General features: G+C 42.7%; 1 protein-coding gene across 1 annotated transcript in view; it reads right to left on the reverse strand.

The window, feature by feature from the left end:
• The window catches only part of LOC128422271 (1-phosphatidylinositol 4,5-bisphosphate phosphodiesterase zeta-1-like), a 42,881-nt gene that overhangs the window by 7,432 nt on the left and 17,532 nt on the right, over positions 1-17,917 (reverse strand). Inside the window, exons 5-10 of the mRNA XM_053406061.1 lie at positions 17,222-17,366; positions 15,107-15,259; positions 13,331-13,549; positions 12,558-12,714; positions 7,170-7,286; positions 3,460-3,632 (exon numbers count right to left, since the gene is read on the reverse strand). Coding sequence (XP_053262036.1) covers positions 3,460-3,632; positions 7,170-7,286; positions 12,558-12,714; positions 13,331-13,549; positions 15,107-15,259; positions 17,222-17,366 — 964 coding nt within the window. The remainder of the gene's footprint in view (positions 1-3,459; positions 3,633-7,169; positions 7,287-12,557; positions 12,715-13,330; positions 13,550-15,106; positions 15,260-17,221; positions 17,367-17,917) is intronic.

A 17,917-nucleotide genomic window follows, 5' to 3' on the forward strand; every position in this document is an offset into this window, starting at 1 on the left:
CCAATTCCCTCAACCATTCCTTATGAAGGAGGGAGAAAAATATCTGGCCTTGTTTAACATGCATTTTAAAAAAAAATAACGGTGAACAAAATCTTTGTTAAAGGTTGGCAAGATGGGAAGAGAATGCTTATTCTGTAGCCAGACCACACACACACACCCAAAAAAACCCCACACACTGTACACCGCTGGTATTTAATAACCTGTCAAATGTCTTTGATAACTATTTGCAGCTTGCTGGCCACAGAATTTATAGTATTTGAGGTATTTTCAACAACAAGCATAGGAGAGTACCAGGAAATATTACAGATAATAAATCAAACCTGTTTGATTTATTTTTGTTCAAACAGGCAATTTTCCAGAACCATCTCTGTACATGAATATCACAGCTTGCCCTGAAAGGTTTAATTCAATTTGCCTCTCTCTATTTTCAACATGCTACAGTAATGTTCTAAATTGCAGCTGAAGAATGACCTAGGTGTACTGAGAACGAGATCCTTGTAAATAACAGTATTTAATGAGGCTGCCTTGTAAGCAGAATGCCAGAATTTTTGGAAAGTTCAGTTTCGTTCTTGGATGCTGCAAATTAGATTTAATCCCAATCTGGGGATATATTGTAGCTAGGGGGCTAGAGAGGGTAAACTGTAACTATACCCCTGCATTCCTATCCTAGCCCTATTGAATTCGGTGGGATTTACTTCAGAGTTGGGATCTAATAAGGTATCATTTCCCATGCTGCTCTGCGTGCTTTGCATGCAGAATTGTTTCTGTTCTGCTGCAGTCGGTTTTCTGCCAAAAACTACATTATTTGTCTCGCTATGCATGGTGGCAAAATTTACATAAGTTACGTAATTAATTAGATAAATCGCATCAGTTATGTTGATGTTATTCCGCCCCCTTCATTTCCGTGCAAAGGAAACACAAAACCGATGGGGGGAACATAAGCAATTCATTTACAGACTGGCAGCAAAAACAGCAGCTAATACCAATTGTACTTGCTGAATTGATTTCTCTTCCAGACATGGGATAAGTAAGTGAACAATGGTCATTTCTGCTCCTGTTTCTGAATTCTCTGGCATCCCTCGTTTTGAGTAGGCATGATTAGGGTTGCCCACAGAAAACTCTGTCTCCAGGAAGGGTTTCCCAGTTCAGAACTACCCTGCTGGATCAGACCAAAGATCCATCTAGCATTCTGCTTCCAAACATGGCCAACTGCATGTTTCTGTGAAGATCACAAGTTGGCCGTGAAGCGAGTGCTGGGTCATGGGCAACAGCCTGGAGAAATTCAGGAGCTGGGAAATGAGAGGCTGGAGTAAAAATCTGCAACAGAGCAGAGGGCCAAAGAACAAGCTAGGAGACCAAAGAATTATCAGGATGCAAGAGAAAGAATTCTGAAGGCAGGGATCCAGATGAAGAGGGAAAATACAAGATACAGGTGGTGCTCAGGCAGATCTTGTTGCTCAAGCAAGGTTTAGCTTGAGAAAAGAGGCTCTCTAAGCTCTCTTCTGTTCAGAAAGATCTAGCGATCAGCCTGGGTGGGCAGAGTCAACCCAGAAGGTCAATCTGAGATGGTTGCCAACTGCAGTTCAACAGTTCACCACATGGGGCAGCCACATGGATTCCAGCAGTTCCTGGCATTGTACCGCCATCACCTTTTTTTGGTTTCAGTCTCTGGTATGAAAATGTACATACCCTGAACATAAAGTCTGTACTTCTGAATATGGAGCCCCCATTTAGCTCTCATGATTAAGGCTGCTCCTAACATTTACTGCATTCTTCTTAGTTCAAAGTCTGCTGTTTAAATCCATGGGTTGTATTACTCCTATTAGTATTACTCCTACTCATGAGTATACCCATTGAAATTAATGGATACAAGTAACTTAAGGTATATTAATTTCAGTGTGTCTGTTCTGAGCATGGATGGAAGGATCTGTCAATTCTGGTTTTCCCCATTTGTCACTGTACCAGTCTTACATTCAGTGCTCCACATTTCTACAGCAATCTGGGAAAATTCATCTGCTTTTTTCTCCCCGTAAACACAGTTTTGCAAGCAATTTCCCCTAATATGGTGTGTTTTGTATGTTATTCTCCCTAATGTGTTTATTTTCATGCACATTCTCCCCAAATATATGAATTCTGTACACATTGTCTGATTGCACAACTACACTGCAAATTGAGATAAGTGAAAATTTTGAGGAATAGGTTTGCATCTTTAGGTAGGGCTGGAAAAGTCTCCTGTCTGAAACTCTGGGTGCTATCAGTGCAGACCTTGCATGGGGAACCTGTGGCCTTCCAAATGTTGCTGGCCTGCAACTGCCATCAACCTTGATGAACTGGGGCCATAGGCACCAACTTCAGGGGGTCCTGGGGGCCAGGGCACCCTCAAAAAAACCCCTGTGGGTGCATGGCCCTGTCCTTGCCACCACTGAACCGCCCACTGCCTGCCACTGAACAGGACTGAGCCAATGGGGAAGTCCACTGTGTGCTGTCCAGGGTGCTGATCACTCCTTAGAAAGAGGATTTGAAAGGACTTAACCATGCTTGACTAGACTTACGCAGATTCCCTCAGCAGGACAGGGTAGGGATTTTACCTGTGGGCACATGGGCCAAGAGTCACCAGAGATGTACAACTGAAATGTTCAACCAGTAATGAATTTGGGATATTTTCTTTTTTTAAAAAAAAATAGAGCTTAGGAGAAGTAAGGTAAAGATAAAAGGTAAAGGACCCCTGTATGGTTAAGTCCAGTCAAAGGCGACTATGAGGTTGCGGTGCTCTTCTCGCTTTTAGGCCAAGGGAGCCGGCATTTGTCCACAGATAGCTTTCCGGGTCATGTGGCCAGCATGACTAAACCACTTCTGGCACAACAGGACACTGTGATGGAAACCAGAGTGCACGGAAACACGATTTACCTTCCCGTTGCAGCGGTACCCATTTATCTGCTTGCTCTGGTATGCTTTCTTTTATTATTATTTTTTATTATTAATAATATTTTTATTAAAGTTTTATAATTACAAATATCATGTACCATAATCCAGTCCTACCTTTACAATCCCCACCCTCCCACTGGCATCCCTCATTTTCCCCTTCTGGTTTGTTACATTGTTTGTTGTATGCTACATGTATATATATATACTATTAAATGTTGTTACATTGTCATCCTCCATTTTGAAATTCAATAAAGTTGTGAAAGTTTGTTCAAATCTTGACATTGAGTACATTTCTTTTTGTTATTTCTGCAAATATCTTGTAAAAAAAATTCCCATTCCTTTCTAAAGTCACTGTTGTCTTTTTCGCTCTGGTATGCTTTCGAACTGCCAGGTGGGCAGAAGCTGGGACAGAGCAATGGGAGCTCACCCCATCGCACAGATTGGAACTGCTGACCTTTCAATCAGCAAGCCCAAGAGGCTCAGTGGTTTATCATATATGAATGATAAGTGAAATGTTGAATGAAACCTTCTTACCCTTACTGTAAGTGTAAGCGCTCTGAATTTCATGTTTACGTCATGTGGGTTGTAGTCTGTATCTCTCTTTCTCAGGAATTCTGGTTTTAAGATATAACCAGAGCCACCATTGTCCAAATACTTTCCATTCAGTAGATCCATCTGTACTCCGGGTGTCTGGAAGTTTAAGGCCACTGCAAGCGGGGGAAGAGATAGTTTCAGTTGCATACAAGGTATTGTGTGAGCAGTTGTTGTTTTTAAATGCAACTGAAGTAATGACTGATTTTCAGAAATATTTTCCCCCTACACACACACACACACACACACACCAGGATCTGATGAAACACACACATACAGAGACATTGAAAAAACAAATGGGAGTGATGAAGCTGCAAGGGCTGGGCCTCTGAATTTCTGGTGCATGCAATGATCACATACCACAACACTTGCACATTTTGCTCTATGCACCTATATCAGCACGTGCTTGTAACCTCTTCTCCTGCCAGCTGAGGTGTGGGACTCTGGCTCCTGTGCACATCTCATGGGGATCGTGGGATAACATACCTCCCCACTCTTTAAAATGTAGTTCAGAAAACCTCTTGGTGGTTTTATAATCTATCCTATGCAACTGCTCCATGGGGCACAGAGCTAGGGACAGCTTCCTAGAGGCTAGAAGGGTGTTTGCATGTGTATCCAGAGCACTGTGGGAGTTGCTGTAAGTGCATGTTTTTGTCAATAAAGAATTAACTATCAGATGTGTACCTTCCTTGGCTGGGGGTGTCTAGGGCAGAACGGGGTGGAGCAACAATTCTAAATTTCATCTTTGTAAATTTCTAAATTTCTACACATGTGGATGGCTCAGTTGGTTAGAGCGTGATGCTGATAATGCCAAAGTTGCAGGTTTGATCCCTGTCTGGGACAGCTGCATATTCCTGCATTGCAGGGTGTTGGACTAGATTAGCCTCAGATGAACCCTGCAATTCTATGAGCCTATGATTCCTCTCTAACCTCCATCCAGAGAACCAAGAGTCATTATCAGTGTTCAAGGGCATGTTCCTGCAAGGCACTTGGAGTGTGAAGCAGGGCTGGCGTGGGATAGGGTCAGGGGAGGGTTTTGAGGACCAGATAATGGAGAACCATATTTGGCCCCTGGGCATGAGGCTACCCATCCCTGTCCATTAGTTTGGCAGCCACTGCAGAAAGAGCATTCCTAGTGGTACCACCTGGACTAGGTAACACCTTAAGTCGGAAGACTGACCCTTTCAAATGGGATTTAAAGACCTGTTGTGCTCAAAAGGTGCACAGAAGCAGCCTTGTGCCAAGTCAAAACATTTGTCCATCTAGCCTAGTACCGTCCATTTTTTCTGCCCTCGGCAGTCCAATATCTTAAGCAGAGAAAGCTATTTTCCATTGCCTGCTATAAGAACCTTTTAGCTGGAGATGCCAAAGTTGGAACTTAAAGATTTTCTGTCTGTTTAGACAATCGTCTGATCTTTAATTTGCCTAATTGATTTCATCTAGATTTACTGACTGCTGTTTAGCTTCTCTCTGCTTGGCATTCTTTTTGGTAGTTTTATTGTTCTGTTTAGGTTGTGTTTCGTTTCATTGGGTGTTCTGTTGCTGGAGAACACTTCAAAGTGAGGTCGTGAATTAAATAAAACTAGATAGGTAAGGTAGATATTTCCACCACAACCTCCTCATCTATCCTGTAAATCAGCCTTCACTAACCTGACGCTCTCCAGCTGTTTTGGATTGCAACTCATTTCAACCTCAGCCAGCATGACCATGCAGGCTGAAGCTGATGGGAGTTCAAGTTGAAAACATCTGGTGGGCACCAGGTGGGTAATACTTTCATCTGTTAGGCATTTAAATGGAACAGAGATTATAATAAATACACGTGATAGTTTGATAAGGAAGCCTGTAGACCTTAGGGCTGCAGCCTTGTTGCAGTTTTGCTTGGGAGGAAGATCACATCTATGCTATGCATTTAAAGAACACTTAACACACATGGCTTCCTCCAGTAATCCCAGGAACAGTTGTTTATCCCCTCACAGAGATACTATTGCCAAACATCTTACAAACCTACAGTTTCCATGGGGTTGTTTTTTCAGCCATGTGCTTCAATTGTGTTTTAGACAGCAGGTGTAGATGCGGCCAAAGTCTCATTGAGCTTGATGGAACATACTTCCAACTCAACATACATGCATAGCTTCAACATTCACAAGGGACTGACCTCTCTCTCTCTCTCTCTCTCTCTCTCTCTCTCTCTCTCTCTCTCTCTCTCTGAGACTGTATTGCTATTCCCATCATACAAATCTGATGATTGGCAGCATGCGGACAAGCTCAAAATAGTTATATCTCAAAGGGCAAAACTCTTTGGTTCAGAACCTTTTTAATTTCATAGAAATAAAGTCACTCCTTCCGCATGTCACCCATTCAGTTCTGGGTGCTGCAGTGACATTTACAAATCATCCAATTTCCTGCAGTGCAGGCTGCCTGAGTCCTGAGTGGCACTCAATAAATGATCCTTTCATGCCAGGAAACTGTCCACTGCCAACAATGCACCCAGTCAAAGCTTTTAGAGGCAAGGAGTTAATATCACCAAAGAGATCACTTTATCTTTTGTTATGCATTACACACATGCCATTAAAGAGGAGCGAAAAATGAAAGCAATGAGCAGGAAGAGATGTAATTAGTATTTTTGTTCTTCCCCCCAACTGCCGCAGGATGAAACAAAGTACAAGGCTTCATATAATGAATTTGTTGTTACATTTCCCATTGCAATGACAAACAAGTTAAGACATAAACATTAGGCAGTGTGCTACAGGAAGAGGACTTAGACATCTGTTTAGGAGGCCAGCACAGCATATTTTTGAGCATGAGGGATTGCAATTTTGACTCAGCCATATGTCCGCTATCATCAAGGCTGCATTCAGGTCAGGGCTGGGGAACCTTCCACTCTCCATAAATTATTGGACTACAACTCACATCAGGCCCAGCCAGCATGATGATGGCAGTTGCAGTCCACCACATCTCTGCCTCTTTCCAGCCTCCTCTTTCAAGCAGATTGGATGCTTTCATTTCTGATTTTAAAATATGTACAGCCTTCCATGACATCCAAATGGAGGCAACTGCCATTTGTTTATGAGTAATGCTCCTATCATGGCTTCAGAACCTGGCTTGTGCTGGAACCATTGTTTATACAAACCATGGTTTCCTGAGTTAAAATGTCACAGGGAACTGTGGTTAGTCTGTTACAAAAAGATACTTTGCATATCCCCCGGTGCACAAAGAGAGGAGGAGGACCACATAATCCACCCTGCCCCGACTCTCCACTATGGTTCTCCATTACATCTCAGACTGGCCAATGTGTTTGATGCTTCTTTGCTTTACTGTCTCCAGGTGTGTAGAATCTTTGGCTCTCCCAATGCTGCTGAAATATCACTCTCATCAACTCTGGCCATTGGATACACTTTCTGGAGCTGATCAGAGTTCTAGTTTAGCAATATCTGAAGGGACAGAAGTTCCACACACCTACCTTAACCTCATTGCCCTCCTCAGCCCTCTGGCCTGTGACTGCAACCCAAAAGCACTCTAGAGTCCAATATATGTCAGCCCCCAACCCGCTTTCATCCATGTGAGACATTATCAAATCTAAGCCATATATCTAAACCTATTTTGGTGTTTCATGCATGCAAACACATCACATAAAATTAGATGGAAAAGCCTACCCATTTGGCACCCAACGTTCCAGAATTCTTGTGGATCATAATTTGAAGAGTCTGTCCTGGTTCCTTTGGGGTAGATTCTTGTAATGAAGTTTGTTGTGTGCGCAATGAAGTCAGGAGCTGCAAAGAGGGATGGTGCACATATTTTATTAAAAAGTACAAAATTTTAATATTTCAAAGGTAAGATAATTTGATGTGTGTTTGTGGCAAAGTCACCATGCAATATTCATGCCCACAATGCTACGCAATATTTCCTTACAACTCTCTTATATGAACTCATATTCAAAAGTAGCATTTTTTAAAAAAACAAAAAAACATAAACCTAGCCAGCCAGGGACCCTGGAAATCAACATAACCATGAACCAGTTATAGATGACAGGATATCAAGGATAGAGTCCACTGGAAGAAATCTCAACTCTGATTTTATATATATATATATAAAGGCTGTAGTCCATATGGTCACAGGGAGAACATGTAAAAATGTGCCTGTTGTTCAGAACAAACAAGGAGAAAGCATATGTTCAAGCGAAGGTTCAATTCTATTGATTTCAAAAGGGAGGGTAAGTATCCACTAAACTCTCTCCCACTGGAAATGATGTGATTTATTATTGTTTATTTTATTCATTTATCACTGCATTTATATCCCAGTTTTCCTCCAAGGAGCTCAAGGTTATCCCCCTCACCATTTTATCCTCACAACAATACTGTGAGAAGATGGTGAGGCATTCCTGCTCCTTCCAGCTCTCATCTCCTGCAGCCCAAGTTATGATGTAACTTCCTGGCCCTCCAGCTGCTGCCATGATGGCAACCAAGCAACCCACCAGGGTGCTCCCTTGTGCAGAAGTGGGCACTTCTACATTCTAGTCCTCAGCATAGCTCTATTCTGGAAGAAGTCTCGAGAGCCATAGAAATGGACTAGAATGTGAACAGAGTTTCTGTACCCCATAAATGCACATAAATCTGATATCAGGAAGCACAAGACAGAGAAACCAGTAGGAGAACACTTCAATCTCCCAGGACATTCTATACAAGATCTCAAAGTAGCTGTCTTATTACAAAAGAATTTCAGAAATGGACTGGAAAGAGAAGTTGCTGAATTGCAACTTATTACCAAACTTAAAACCATGGAGAGACCTGGTCTGAACAGAGACATTGGATTCTTATCTCATTATACATGATATAGCTATTTTTAGCCATCTCTCCCCTTGATTTTTCCTGTAAGACCAGTTGGCAGTCGTCACCAGGTTTACCACACCTATCAGCCAATCACCCATGCCCACCACCCTTCTGAGTAATACCCCTCCCCACCCTCTCACTATATATAAGGGTCTGGTGACTTCTGTTTCAGTGTATCTGAAGAAGTGTGCATGCACATGAAAGCTCATACCAATAACAAACTTAGTTGGTCTCTAAGGTGCTTGGGACGCGGGTGGCGCTGTGGGTTAAACCACAGAGCCTAGGACTTGCTGATCAGAAGGTCGGCGGTTCGAATCCCCGTGACGGGGTGAGCTCCCGTTGCTCAATCCCTGCTCCTGCCAACCTAGCAGTTTGAAAGCACGTCAAAGTGCAAGTAGATAAATAGGTACCGCTCTGGCGGGAAGGTAAACGGCATTTCCGTGCGCTGCTCTGGTTCACCAGAAGCGGCTTAGTCATGCTGGCCACATGACCCGGAAGCTGTACACCGGCTCCCTCGGCCAATAAAGCAAGATGAGCGCCACAACCCCAGAGTCGGTCACGACTGGACCTAATGGTCAGGGGTCCCTTTACCTTTACCTTAAGGTGCTACTGGAAGGATTTTTAAAATTTTGTTTCAACTACGGCAGACCAACACGGCTACCTACCTGTAACTGTATCCCATAGAGAGCTCTCTCACTACAGCCATACCTATAGGAAAGTGAGGCCTACAATTGGCCAGAAATATATTCCTTACTGAAGAAGGCTCTTGCCTTTCTCCTGCTTCTTTGCACTTTGCAGCACGCATGGAAGTGGATACAGCGAGTATCTCATCAGATCAATGTGTGCAAGAGCCCGGACACCCCTGTAAGTGCCCTTTCCATTTGGTCAACCTTAGCTGGAATCCAACATGGCGGCAACAGCTTGGCCGCGAACCACCTGGGGTGGCCTCGCAACCCACCTGTGGGTCCCAACCCACTGGCTGAAGATCTATAATGTAAACCTTTCAACCACCAGACTATTAGAGAAATGAACTAAGGATAAATTCTGAATTCCATTATAGCTCCCACTCCACAAAACAAATGTTGTGATTATGCAAACTGCAGGAGGCCCAATTTGCATCATTTATTCCAGTTTGGGGGAGGGGTTGTTTAAGTGGGTGATTTGAGAAGCCCCGAGAATCGTAATTTTTGCTACAATTTCTAGGCAATCCATCTCTCTCTGCTTCCAGGGCTGTGCTATGTCTCAGCCAGGAACTCTTGATATGAAATGGGAATCCCTATGCGATGCAGCAGCAACCAACATATGAGCCTGTGCTATTTTTTGTACTCATTTGAAATATTTATACGCTGCGCTTCTGATTAAAAGCCTCCAAGGTGGCTTGCAACAACCAATAAATAAATCCTGCACAATATTAAAATGAAAAGGATACAATTATGTCAAATGGCAACAGCAGAAGTTATGAGAATAAATGAAGCAGGAAACAGGGGTGGGCAGATGAGTCCATTTCACATATATTCATTATTTGCAAGTCTTTTCCATCCAGTTTCGGCCTCAGTCAAAGAGTGCTTAGAAATGTGTGTTTTGTTAGGAAAGGCATTCCAGAATATATATGTTGTTGTTGTTGTTTAGTCGTGTCCGACTCTTCATGACCCCATGGACCAGAGCACGCCAGGCACTCCTGTCTTCCACTGCCTACCGCAGTTTGGTCAAACTCATGCTGGTAGCTTCGAGAACACTGTCCAACCATCTTGTCCTCTGTCATCCCCTTCTCCTTGTGCCCTCCATCTTTCCCAACATCAGGATCTTCTCTTCGCATGAGGTGGCCAAAGTATTGGAGCCTCAGCTTCAGGATCTGTCCTTCCAGTGAGCACTCAGGGCTGATTTCCTTCAGAATGGATAGGTTTGATCTTCTTGCAGTCCATGGGACTCTCAAGAGTCTCCTCCAGCACCATAATTCAAAAGCATCAATTCTTCAGCAATGAGCCTTCTTTATGGTCCAGCTTTCACTTCCATACATCACTACTGGGAAAACCATAGCTTTATATACATTCCAGAATATATATATATAAAAACATATACTGTTCTTTTTTTCTTTAAAAAAATGTTTAGAGGTACTCTCATTTTCCTACTCATATTGAAATACTGTCCCTCAATGAGGCCAAACTTAGATTCACAAAATGTTTAGGGGTATGCGTACCCCTGTGTCCTACCAGAAAAAAGCACTGTGTGTGTGTGTGTGTGTGTGTGTGTGTGTGTGTGTGTGTAGGGAGAGAGAGAGAGATAAAGATAAAGAGCGAGACAGAGACAGATAATGATAGAGATACAGGTGATAGAGATATTCTTGCCCACACCCCTTACCATAAATGTCCCAGGGCTGGTTATAACAAATTAGTATAGAATTATAACAATAGATTTAAAAACTTTACAGTTATAACACGGGTGTGGGGACATTCTAAATGTAAAAGAACAGTATACATTCAATAAAAAGGGGGTTGACCGTAAAACAAAAATGCTTCAATTGCCAGAGGCCAAGGTAAAAAGGTGCATCTTAACTCAAAAGCTGTATAATGGAGACAGAAAGTCAACACACTTCGGCAGAGGAGAAGTTCCACAATTCAGGTGGAAATTTAGGTGCAAACCTTCATGCAGATTTTTAAAATCCCTACTTGAACATTTGCACTTAAAGGCATATACCCAAAAACTATCTCTCGCAAAAATAAGCATTTCTAAAGAGGTTTTTATACTTTTTTTGAGCTGACAAGTTCACCCCAAGCTTCAGAGAAGTGTAAAATCAAGAGGGTGAACTGCAAGGTTCTTATCTGCATTTTAGTTCAGGAAGTGCAGAACAAGTCAGGTCATATCAGAATTCACAAAGATCAAAATCCTCAAGCGCCGTCCCTGGCGGTGAAACAGATCGTCCTCCAAGTACATGAGCAAACAACATCAACCCAATGTCTGAAGGACAGCAAGGTTAGCAGCCTCTGAGGATGTTCCAGGATGTTCGCACCAAGGGGAATGAATGACCTGTCGCCTCCTGCCTAATCTCAGAAGGTGGGGAGAAGCATCCTTAGAATGATCTCTGAAGCAGATCTTATAACATGGCCGAGCTTCTGTGGGAGAAGGCAAATCCTCCGATAGCTCCTGGCCCTAAGTTTCTGGAGACGGTAGTACCCAAATAATGGTTCACGTTATTTTGCTCTTTATAGAGAGATCCACACAAGGAGTTAATCACTCCATTATTTCTGTCTCAGCTGGGGTACCCAGCTAATTATTACAATGACTTTTCTCCTTGCAGATCAATATAAGCTGCTGACAGCAGGAAGGGGAAAAAAACCTGCAAAATTCATAGCAACCTCCATTAAAATAAGGGCTGCCAAAGTGCCCAGAGTTTTAAATTGTATCATTTTAAAATTCTAATTGATTTTAGTAATTTTACCCACTCAGTAGTATTTATACTTGTATATATTTCTATTATGCTTAGATCTGGAAGCAAATGACTGGTGTCTCAGTTGAGTTTGGTAATTTTCCCTGCTTAGTGGTTCACATATGTGTGCATTTTATGTTTTGTGCAGATTGCAAAGGCCAGTGGCTGAAACAAATAAATATCTATTTATTTAGAGTTTTATTCCATAGACAGCACTTCGACTTCTTTGCAGAAGCAAACAGTAAACCAGTAAAGACCTCTTGATTGGATTTAGCTCTTGATGCAGTAGAGTACGGCAAAGACCAGTAATACCACAAAGATGCAATCTTATGCTCACCTATCTGGAGGTAAATCCCACTGAATGACGTCTACAAGAGGGTCCTTAGGCCTGATTCTCTTGCATGTTGCAAGTTTAAGCCTACTTACTTGGAAATAAGTTCCAGTCAAATCAGTATGACTTATTCCCAAGCATAGAGGCTTACAATCTGGTTGCAAAAGGTATTCTGGAAACTGCACTGACTGTGAAACACATTGGGGTATTATTATTATTATTATTATTATTATTATTATTATTATTGCTTTTTCCCCACTGGGACTCAATGGGCATCCATCTAGTCCCGTTGAAGTTAATGGACATGACTAACTCAAGAGTCATTAATTTCAATAAGTCTACTCTAAGTGGGACTTAGTTAAATACCATTCTGTATTGTGCCATGCATAAAGTTTAGTTCTTCCAATAGTTTAAAGAAGCAAATAGCAGCAAGTGTCAATTTTAGAATCTTGTAAATTACCTCTCTTGCTTATAAGTTTTTGTCCTTTCACCTCCCCGATGGAATTATTTTGATAAAACTTCTGCTTCTCCTTTGAATCTTCAAAGCTGACAAAAGACCGGGAAGCTGTGTATATCACAAGTTCTGACAGCAACATGGCGACTTTAACCTTATGAGTCTGTGAATAAAAAGTTTAAAAGCATTACAGCCTTGCAGAGTGAGAAATATGAGGTGATTGTCTCCTGGGGCTTTTGTATAACTGAATAGCTAAGATGCCCTGTTCATTGAACACCAACCATCAGTTAATAGTCACTGAGACAGGCAACGTGGCTGCTGATTTTGCAAAAATCTGATGTGCTGGAGGTTAAGGATAGAGGAATCTATCAATTTCAGTTCTCTTCCTTTCTCATTTTCCCAGTCTTAAATTTTGTTCTCCGCATTTTTACAAGCAATTTGCGATAAAAAAACACCTCTGATTAATACATTTTGTGTATATCTTTTACTAATATGCACATTTTTACAAGCAATTTGCACTAATGCAATGCATTTTAATGTTGTTTTCACTGCTGCACACATCTTTCCCTCAATATATGCACATTTCCCTCAATATATGCATTTTAGTACACAATGTTTGATTAGAAAACTGCACTGCAGAAATCAGAGAAGTGTGCATTTCAAAGGATAGCTGGGTTTCTGTCCATGTTTTGGTTCAAGAAGTGTGAGTTAGCTACTTTCTCACTGAAATGCAAACAAAATCTTATTCCTCCCCCACCTCTAACTGAAGGTATGTTTACCTTCTTGCCCTTCTTATCCTTCTTGGGTGCTGAGGCCAATCGAGCAAGCGGCTTCTTGATCAACTGTGCTTTAGGGTCTTCATCAATAAGGTCATCCTCTGACTCCATGACCTCCTCGAGTTCTGCTATTTGGCCCAGGCACCTCTGGCCTCTGCGTTGCAGGGTTTCTTCCAGAGTTCCGACTTTCTTATTTTTTATCAAGATTTTGAATTTCAGTTGCTGCGGGAAGAAATTTGAGGGCATTCAGCACAATAAACCACACAACCGTACAGGAACAAAAACCCTTTTTGTTCAGGTGTCCACTCTGGGGAAACATTATGCAAACCAAACCAGCAGACACCATGAAAAGGAAACCATGGCTTTCCCTTTCAAACCCCAGAAGCCATTCATTTGTTCACCTCCAAGTCATCGACCAGCATTATGTCATGGAGATTCGACTTGCATGTAGGGATTAGCTTTTGGGCTAATGAAAAGGAAACCATGGTTATCCATTCCACCCCTTTCTGCAAATTAAAGAAAGACGCTGTGCTATGACCACTGCTTGTGGTGAGCCCCACCCTTGAGACTTGTTGGATAAATTCTCCTTCTCCTAGAGAAGCCTGGTGGCATTTCTCCACCCACAATCTGAGTGCAATTTAATTATTATTATTATTATTATTATTATTATTATTATTATTATTATTCATACCCCGCCCATCTGGCTGGGCTTCCCCAGCCACTCTGGGCAGCTTCCAAAAAAATATTAAATATTAAATATTAAATTTTGAGAAGCATATAGCTCTAGGAACAATTCAGCAAGCAAGGGAGCCATAGTTATGAGTCAGTTTACACAAGTGTGTTCCTTTCTTCAGGACTGCAGCACCGTGCATGTGTGAAGAAACTCAGGCAGCACAACTCAAGTGTTGCACACCAACACTGCATGTAGCCTCATGTTGTCATCTCAAGGACAATGTGTTGTTCCTGAGATATCAGCATGGCTTGTCTATAGCTTGGAATGTCTCACATCTGACTATTTGTTTTACCTGGAAAACAATCATATTTGAATTTGTTTGAAGAAGGGGGGTGGGCAATGTGTAGCCTATACAGGAAGCAGTCTATCAATCAATGCAACACAGGCTCCTCTGCCCTCTCATACTTGCAATATTTATATCCTTCCAAGAAGCTAAAGATGGCATAAGTGGTTCTTCCCCTTCCCCATTTTTATCCTCACAACTAGCCTGTGAATTAGGCTAGGCTGGGAAATTGTGACCATCACAAGGCCGTCCCTCATCTTCATGGCCAGGTGAGGATCTGATCCTGGGTCTCCTCAGTCTAATCCATGGTGGCTAACCTGCGACACCCCAGATGTTGATAAACCCCAACCACTAGACATGCTGGCTGGGACTGATGGGAGCTGCAGTCTTCCAACATCTGGAGGGCCATGGCTTCCCAATCCCTTGTCTAACCACTGTACCACACTACTTCATTTCACTCACAGTTTTAAAGGCTCCGGAATGAGCTATGGTGAGAGGAGGGGTGGAAGTGGAAGAATGGGCTGGAACAAGAATGATATTGATCACAAGCCCTGTGAGCACCATCTCATTTCCCCCTGCCCAATCTCATTTTTTATGACGAAGATATTCCAAACTCTGAATAATCATTATGCTGCAAATGTGCGCAACAGTTGCAGAGCTTGCACACAAACACACACAAACTGACACACAACAAAACACCCCAAAACACCATATTTTACAATAATAATAATAATAATGTTGGGTTTGGGGGGTGGGATGTTACCTCTGGAGAGGGTAGTTCAGATGGCATGCTGTCATCCAGTGTTGAAGTACAGAGGGTATCCCTGAGAATGTCTAGCAAATGGCCAGCCATCTTCTCCTGTTGTGGAGCACTGCAGTGATTCTCCAAAGATAGTGTAAGGGGATAATCTGATGCCTGAAAATTTAACATAAAGACTGTTGGTATCCCTCCCCTTTTTGAAACTGAGGAAGTCCATTAACAGAAGAATCCAAACCTCAACCCACGTAAGCTCAAGGGTAGTTGAATGTGTCATGGGCATCCCACCACCCAGAACTGCCTGGCTGTTTTGGCCTCTACCAGTGGGGAGAATCCACAACTGTCATAGGAGAAGTTTGGGTGGAAGGAAGCTACTGCTGGCAATGGTCAGTGTAAACCCTAAACGGGGTGTTTCAGGGGTAATTTAGGAGCAGATCTGAACTAGCCAAGGATCCTCTAGATCAGTCTTTCTCAACCTGTGGGTCCCCAGATGTTGTTGAACTACAGCTCCCATCACCCCTAGCTAGCAAGGCCAGAGCTCAGGGATTATGGGAGTTGTAGTCCAACAACATCTGGGGACCCACAGGCTGATAATCGCTGCTCTAGACACTAAGCCATTGGCAAATTGTTGCTACTTCAGCCTTTCTTCAACACTGCTGTTGCCACTGGTGGTGCAAGCAGCAGGAATACTGCTGCACTGTCCTACTGCTGCTCACCAGGGGTAAGGATTGCTCCCTGAATCACTTTCGTGAGGGGAAAATACATGCTCAGTCGCAGATAATGATCAGGAGCAAAGTTGAACTATAGAATTTGCTCCCACAGGAGGCAGTGATGGCCACCAACCTAGAATGCTTCAGAAGAAGGTTAGACCAATTCATGGAGGAGAGGTCTATCAATGGCTAGTAGTCATGATAGCAGTGCTTCTGAAAACCAGTTACTGGAAACCACTGGAAGGGAGAGTGTTTATGTGCTTGAATCCTGCTCGTGGGTTTCCCACAGGCATCTGGTTGGCCACTGTGAGAACAAGATGCTGGACTGGATGGTTCAGAAGGATCTTCTTATGTTCTTAGGAGGATTCCAAGGGCCACGTTAGGCATGACCAAGAGCTCGTCCATGCCCATCTGGGATTTGTGACTCTGTTTCCTTTTTAAATGCTTGCAGCTGCCACATATTAAAGGTAAAGGGACCCCTGACCATTAGGTCCAGTCGTGGCCGACTCTGGGGTTGCAGCGCTCATCTCACTTTATTGGCCGAGGGAGCCGGCGTCCAACTTCCGGGTCATGTGGCCTGCATGACTAAGCCGCTTCTGGTGAACCAGAGCAGCACACAGAAACGCCATTTAGCTTCCCGCTGGTTTCTTGGAGAGACGCTCCCCAGTTTTGGAATGTGAATTTGATCTCTGGTGGCTTTGACAATATGAAAGTGGGAATTGGCTGTGTTTGAACTGGGGGCTCAATGTAATATTGCTTTAATAAATATTGGTGAACAACTTAGTTCTCTTTCACGATTGAGAAATCTTCAGATAAGCAAATAAATAAACAGCAGTCACACAAATGCGGCCAAAATTGTTACAACAAGCAGCCATTCTCGAAACATAGCAAGGTTTTCCTCACTGCACAGTGCTGTTCTGCCCACAGTAATTTTCACAAAGGAATTACAGTGGTACCTTGGTTTAAGAACAGCTTAGTTTATGAACAACTTGGATTAAGAACGCTGCAAACCCAGAACTAGGTGTTTTGGTTTGTGAACTTTGCCTTGGAAGCAGAACATGTTCCGCTTCCTGTTGAGTGTGTTCCATTTGTAAACTGAGTCCCCTCACTGCTATGGGAAAGCATGCCTTGGTTTAAGAATGCTTTCGTTTAAGAACGGACCTCCGGATGGATTAAGTTCATAAACCAAGCTACCACTGTATTTTTGTTTCTGTTATCCAGCCCTGCCATGTGTCACATCTAAGATCTGTTTTATGCTTTCTGTAGGTCAGCTGACAGCATCGTATAAGGCTCTCATAGGTCAGCAGACTACCCACCCTCAGAGTCATCTGATACTGCTGTGGGACAAGTAGGTACCCTACAGTGCCCTGTGAACATTTTTCAGAGCTTTTGACCAACTACATGCACCTACCTCAAAGGCATGCTTGTGGACCACATCGATGACATTCTTGAAGGTAATTTTGCTCGTCAAGGTATGTCCATGATAAACCACAGGCTCATTATTTGGACCATCCCAACAATCAATTTCTACGCAGCGGCATCCCTTCTTTAGGGAACTTTAAATTGAAGAAGAAGAAGAAGAAGAAGAAGAAGAAGAAGAAGAAGAAGAAGAAGAAGAGAAGGCAATAAAAAGATCTGTGTCCCATTCATCAGCACTCATATTGCTTTCTGCTTTCCAAATAATTCTTGTTTAGCTACGGAGTTGCACTCTGCTAGAAGCTCAGATAGGGTAGCACACATTTTGATGATCCACAGTTTTTAAGAAAACAGATCTTCTCCGAAGCAGTTTGCACTGCCATAGAGATATGAAAATATTAGAGAGCCACAGTCTTATTTACAGTTCTGAATTGGACCCACCCTTGGCCATCACTCTGTGTATTCAGATAGAGGTATAACTCTGTGCTGGAAGCCCCTATTTACCTGACTGACAATTTCAACCAATTCCATTTAACACCAAAAATAACATCGAAGGTCATGTTGTGACTGTACCTACATCTGAGTTATAGGCTAAGATGTAACTCTTTATTTAGTCATCATATTGATCTATCCATATCCTGCCTTTCATCCAAGGAGCTCGAAGGCAGCTTAGGGGAATCCCATTTGATCT

The sequence above is a fragment of the Podarcis raffonei genome, chromosome 10 (genome assembly GCF_027172205.1).
Source record: "Podarcis raffonei isolate rPodRaf1 chromosome 10, rPodRaf1.pri, whole genome shotgun sequence".
NCBI classification, from domain to species: domain Eukaryota; kingdom Metazoa; phylum Chordata; class Lepidosauria; order Squamata; family Lacertidae; genus Podarcis; species Podarcis raffonei.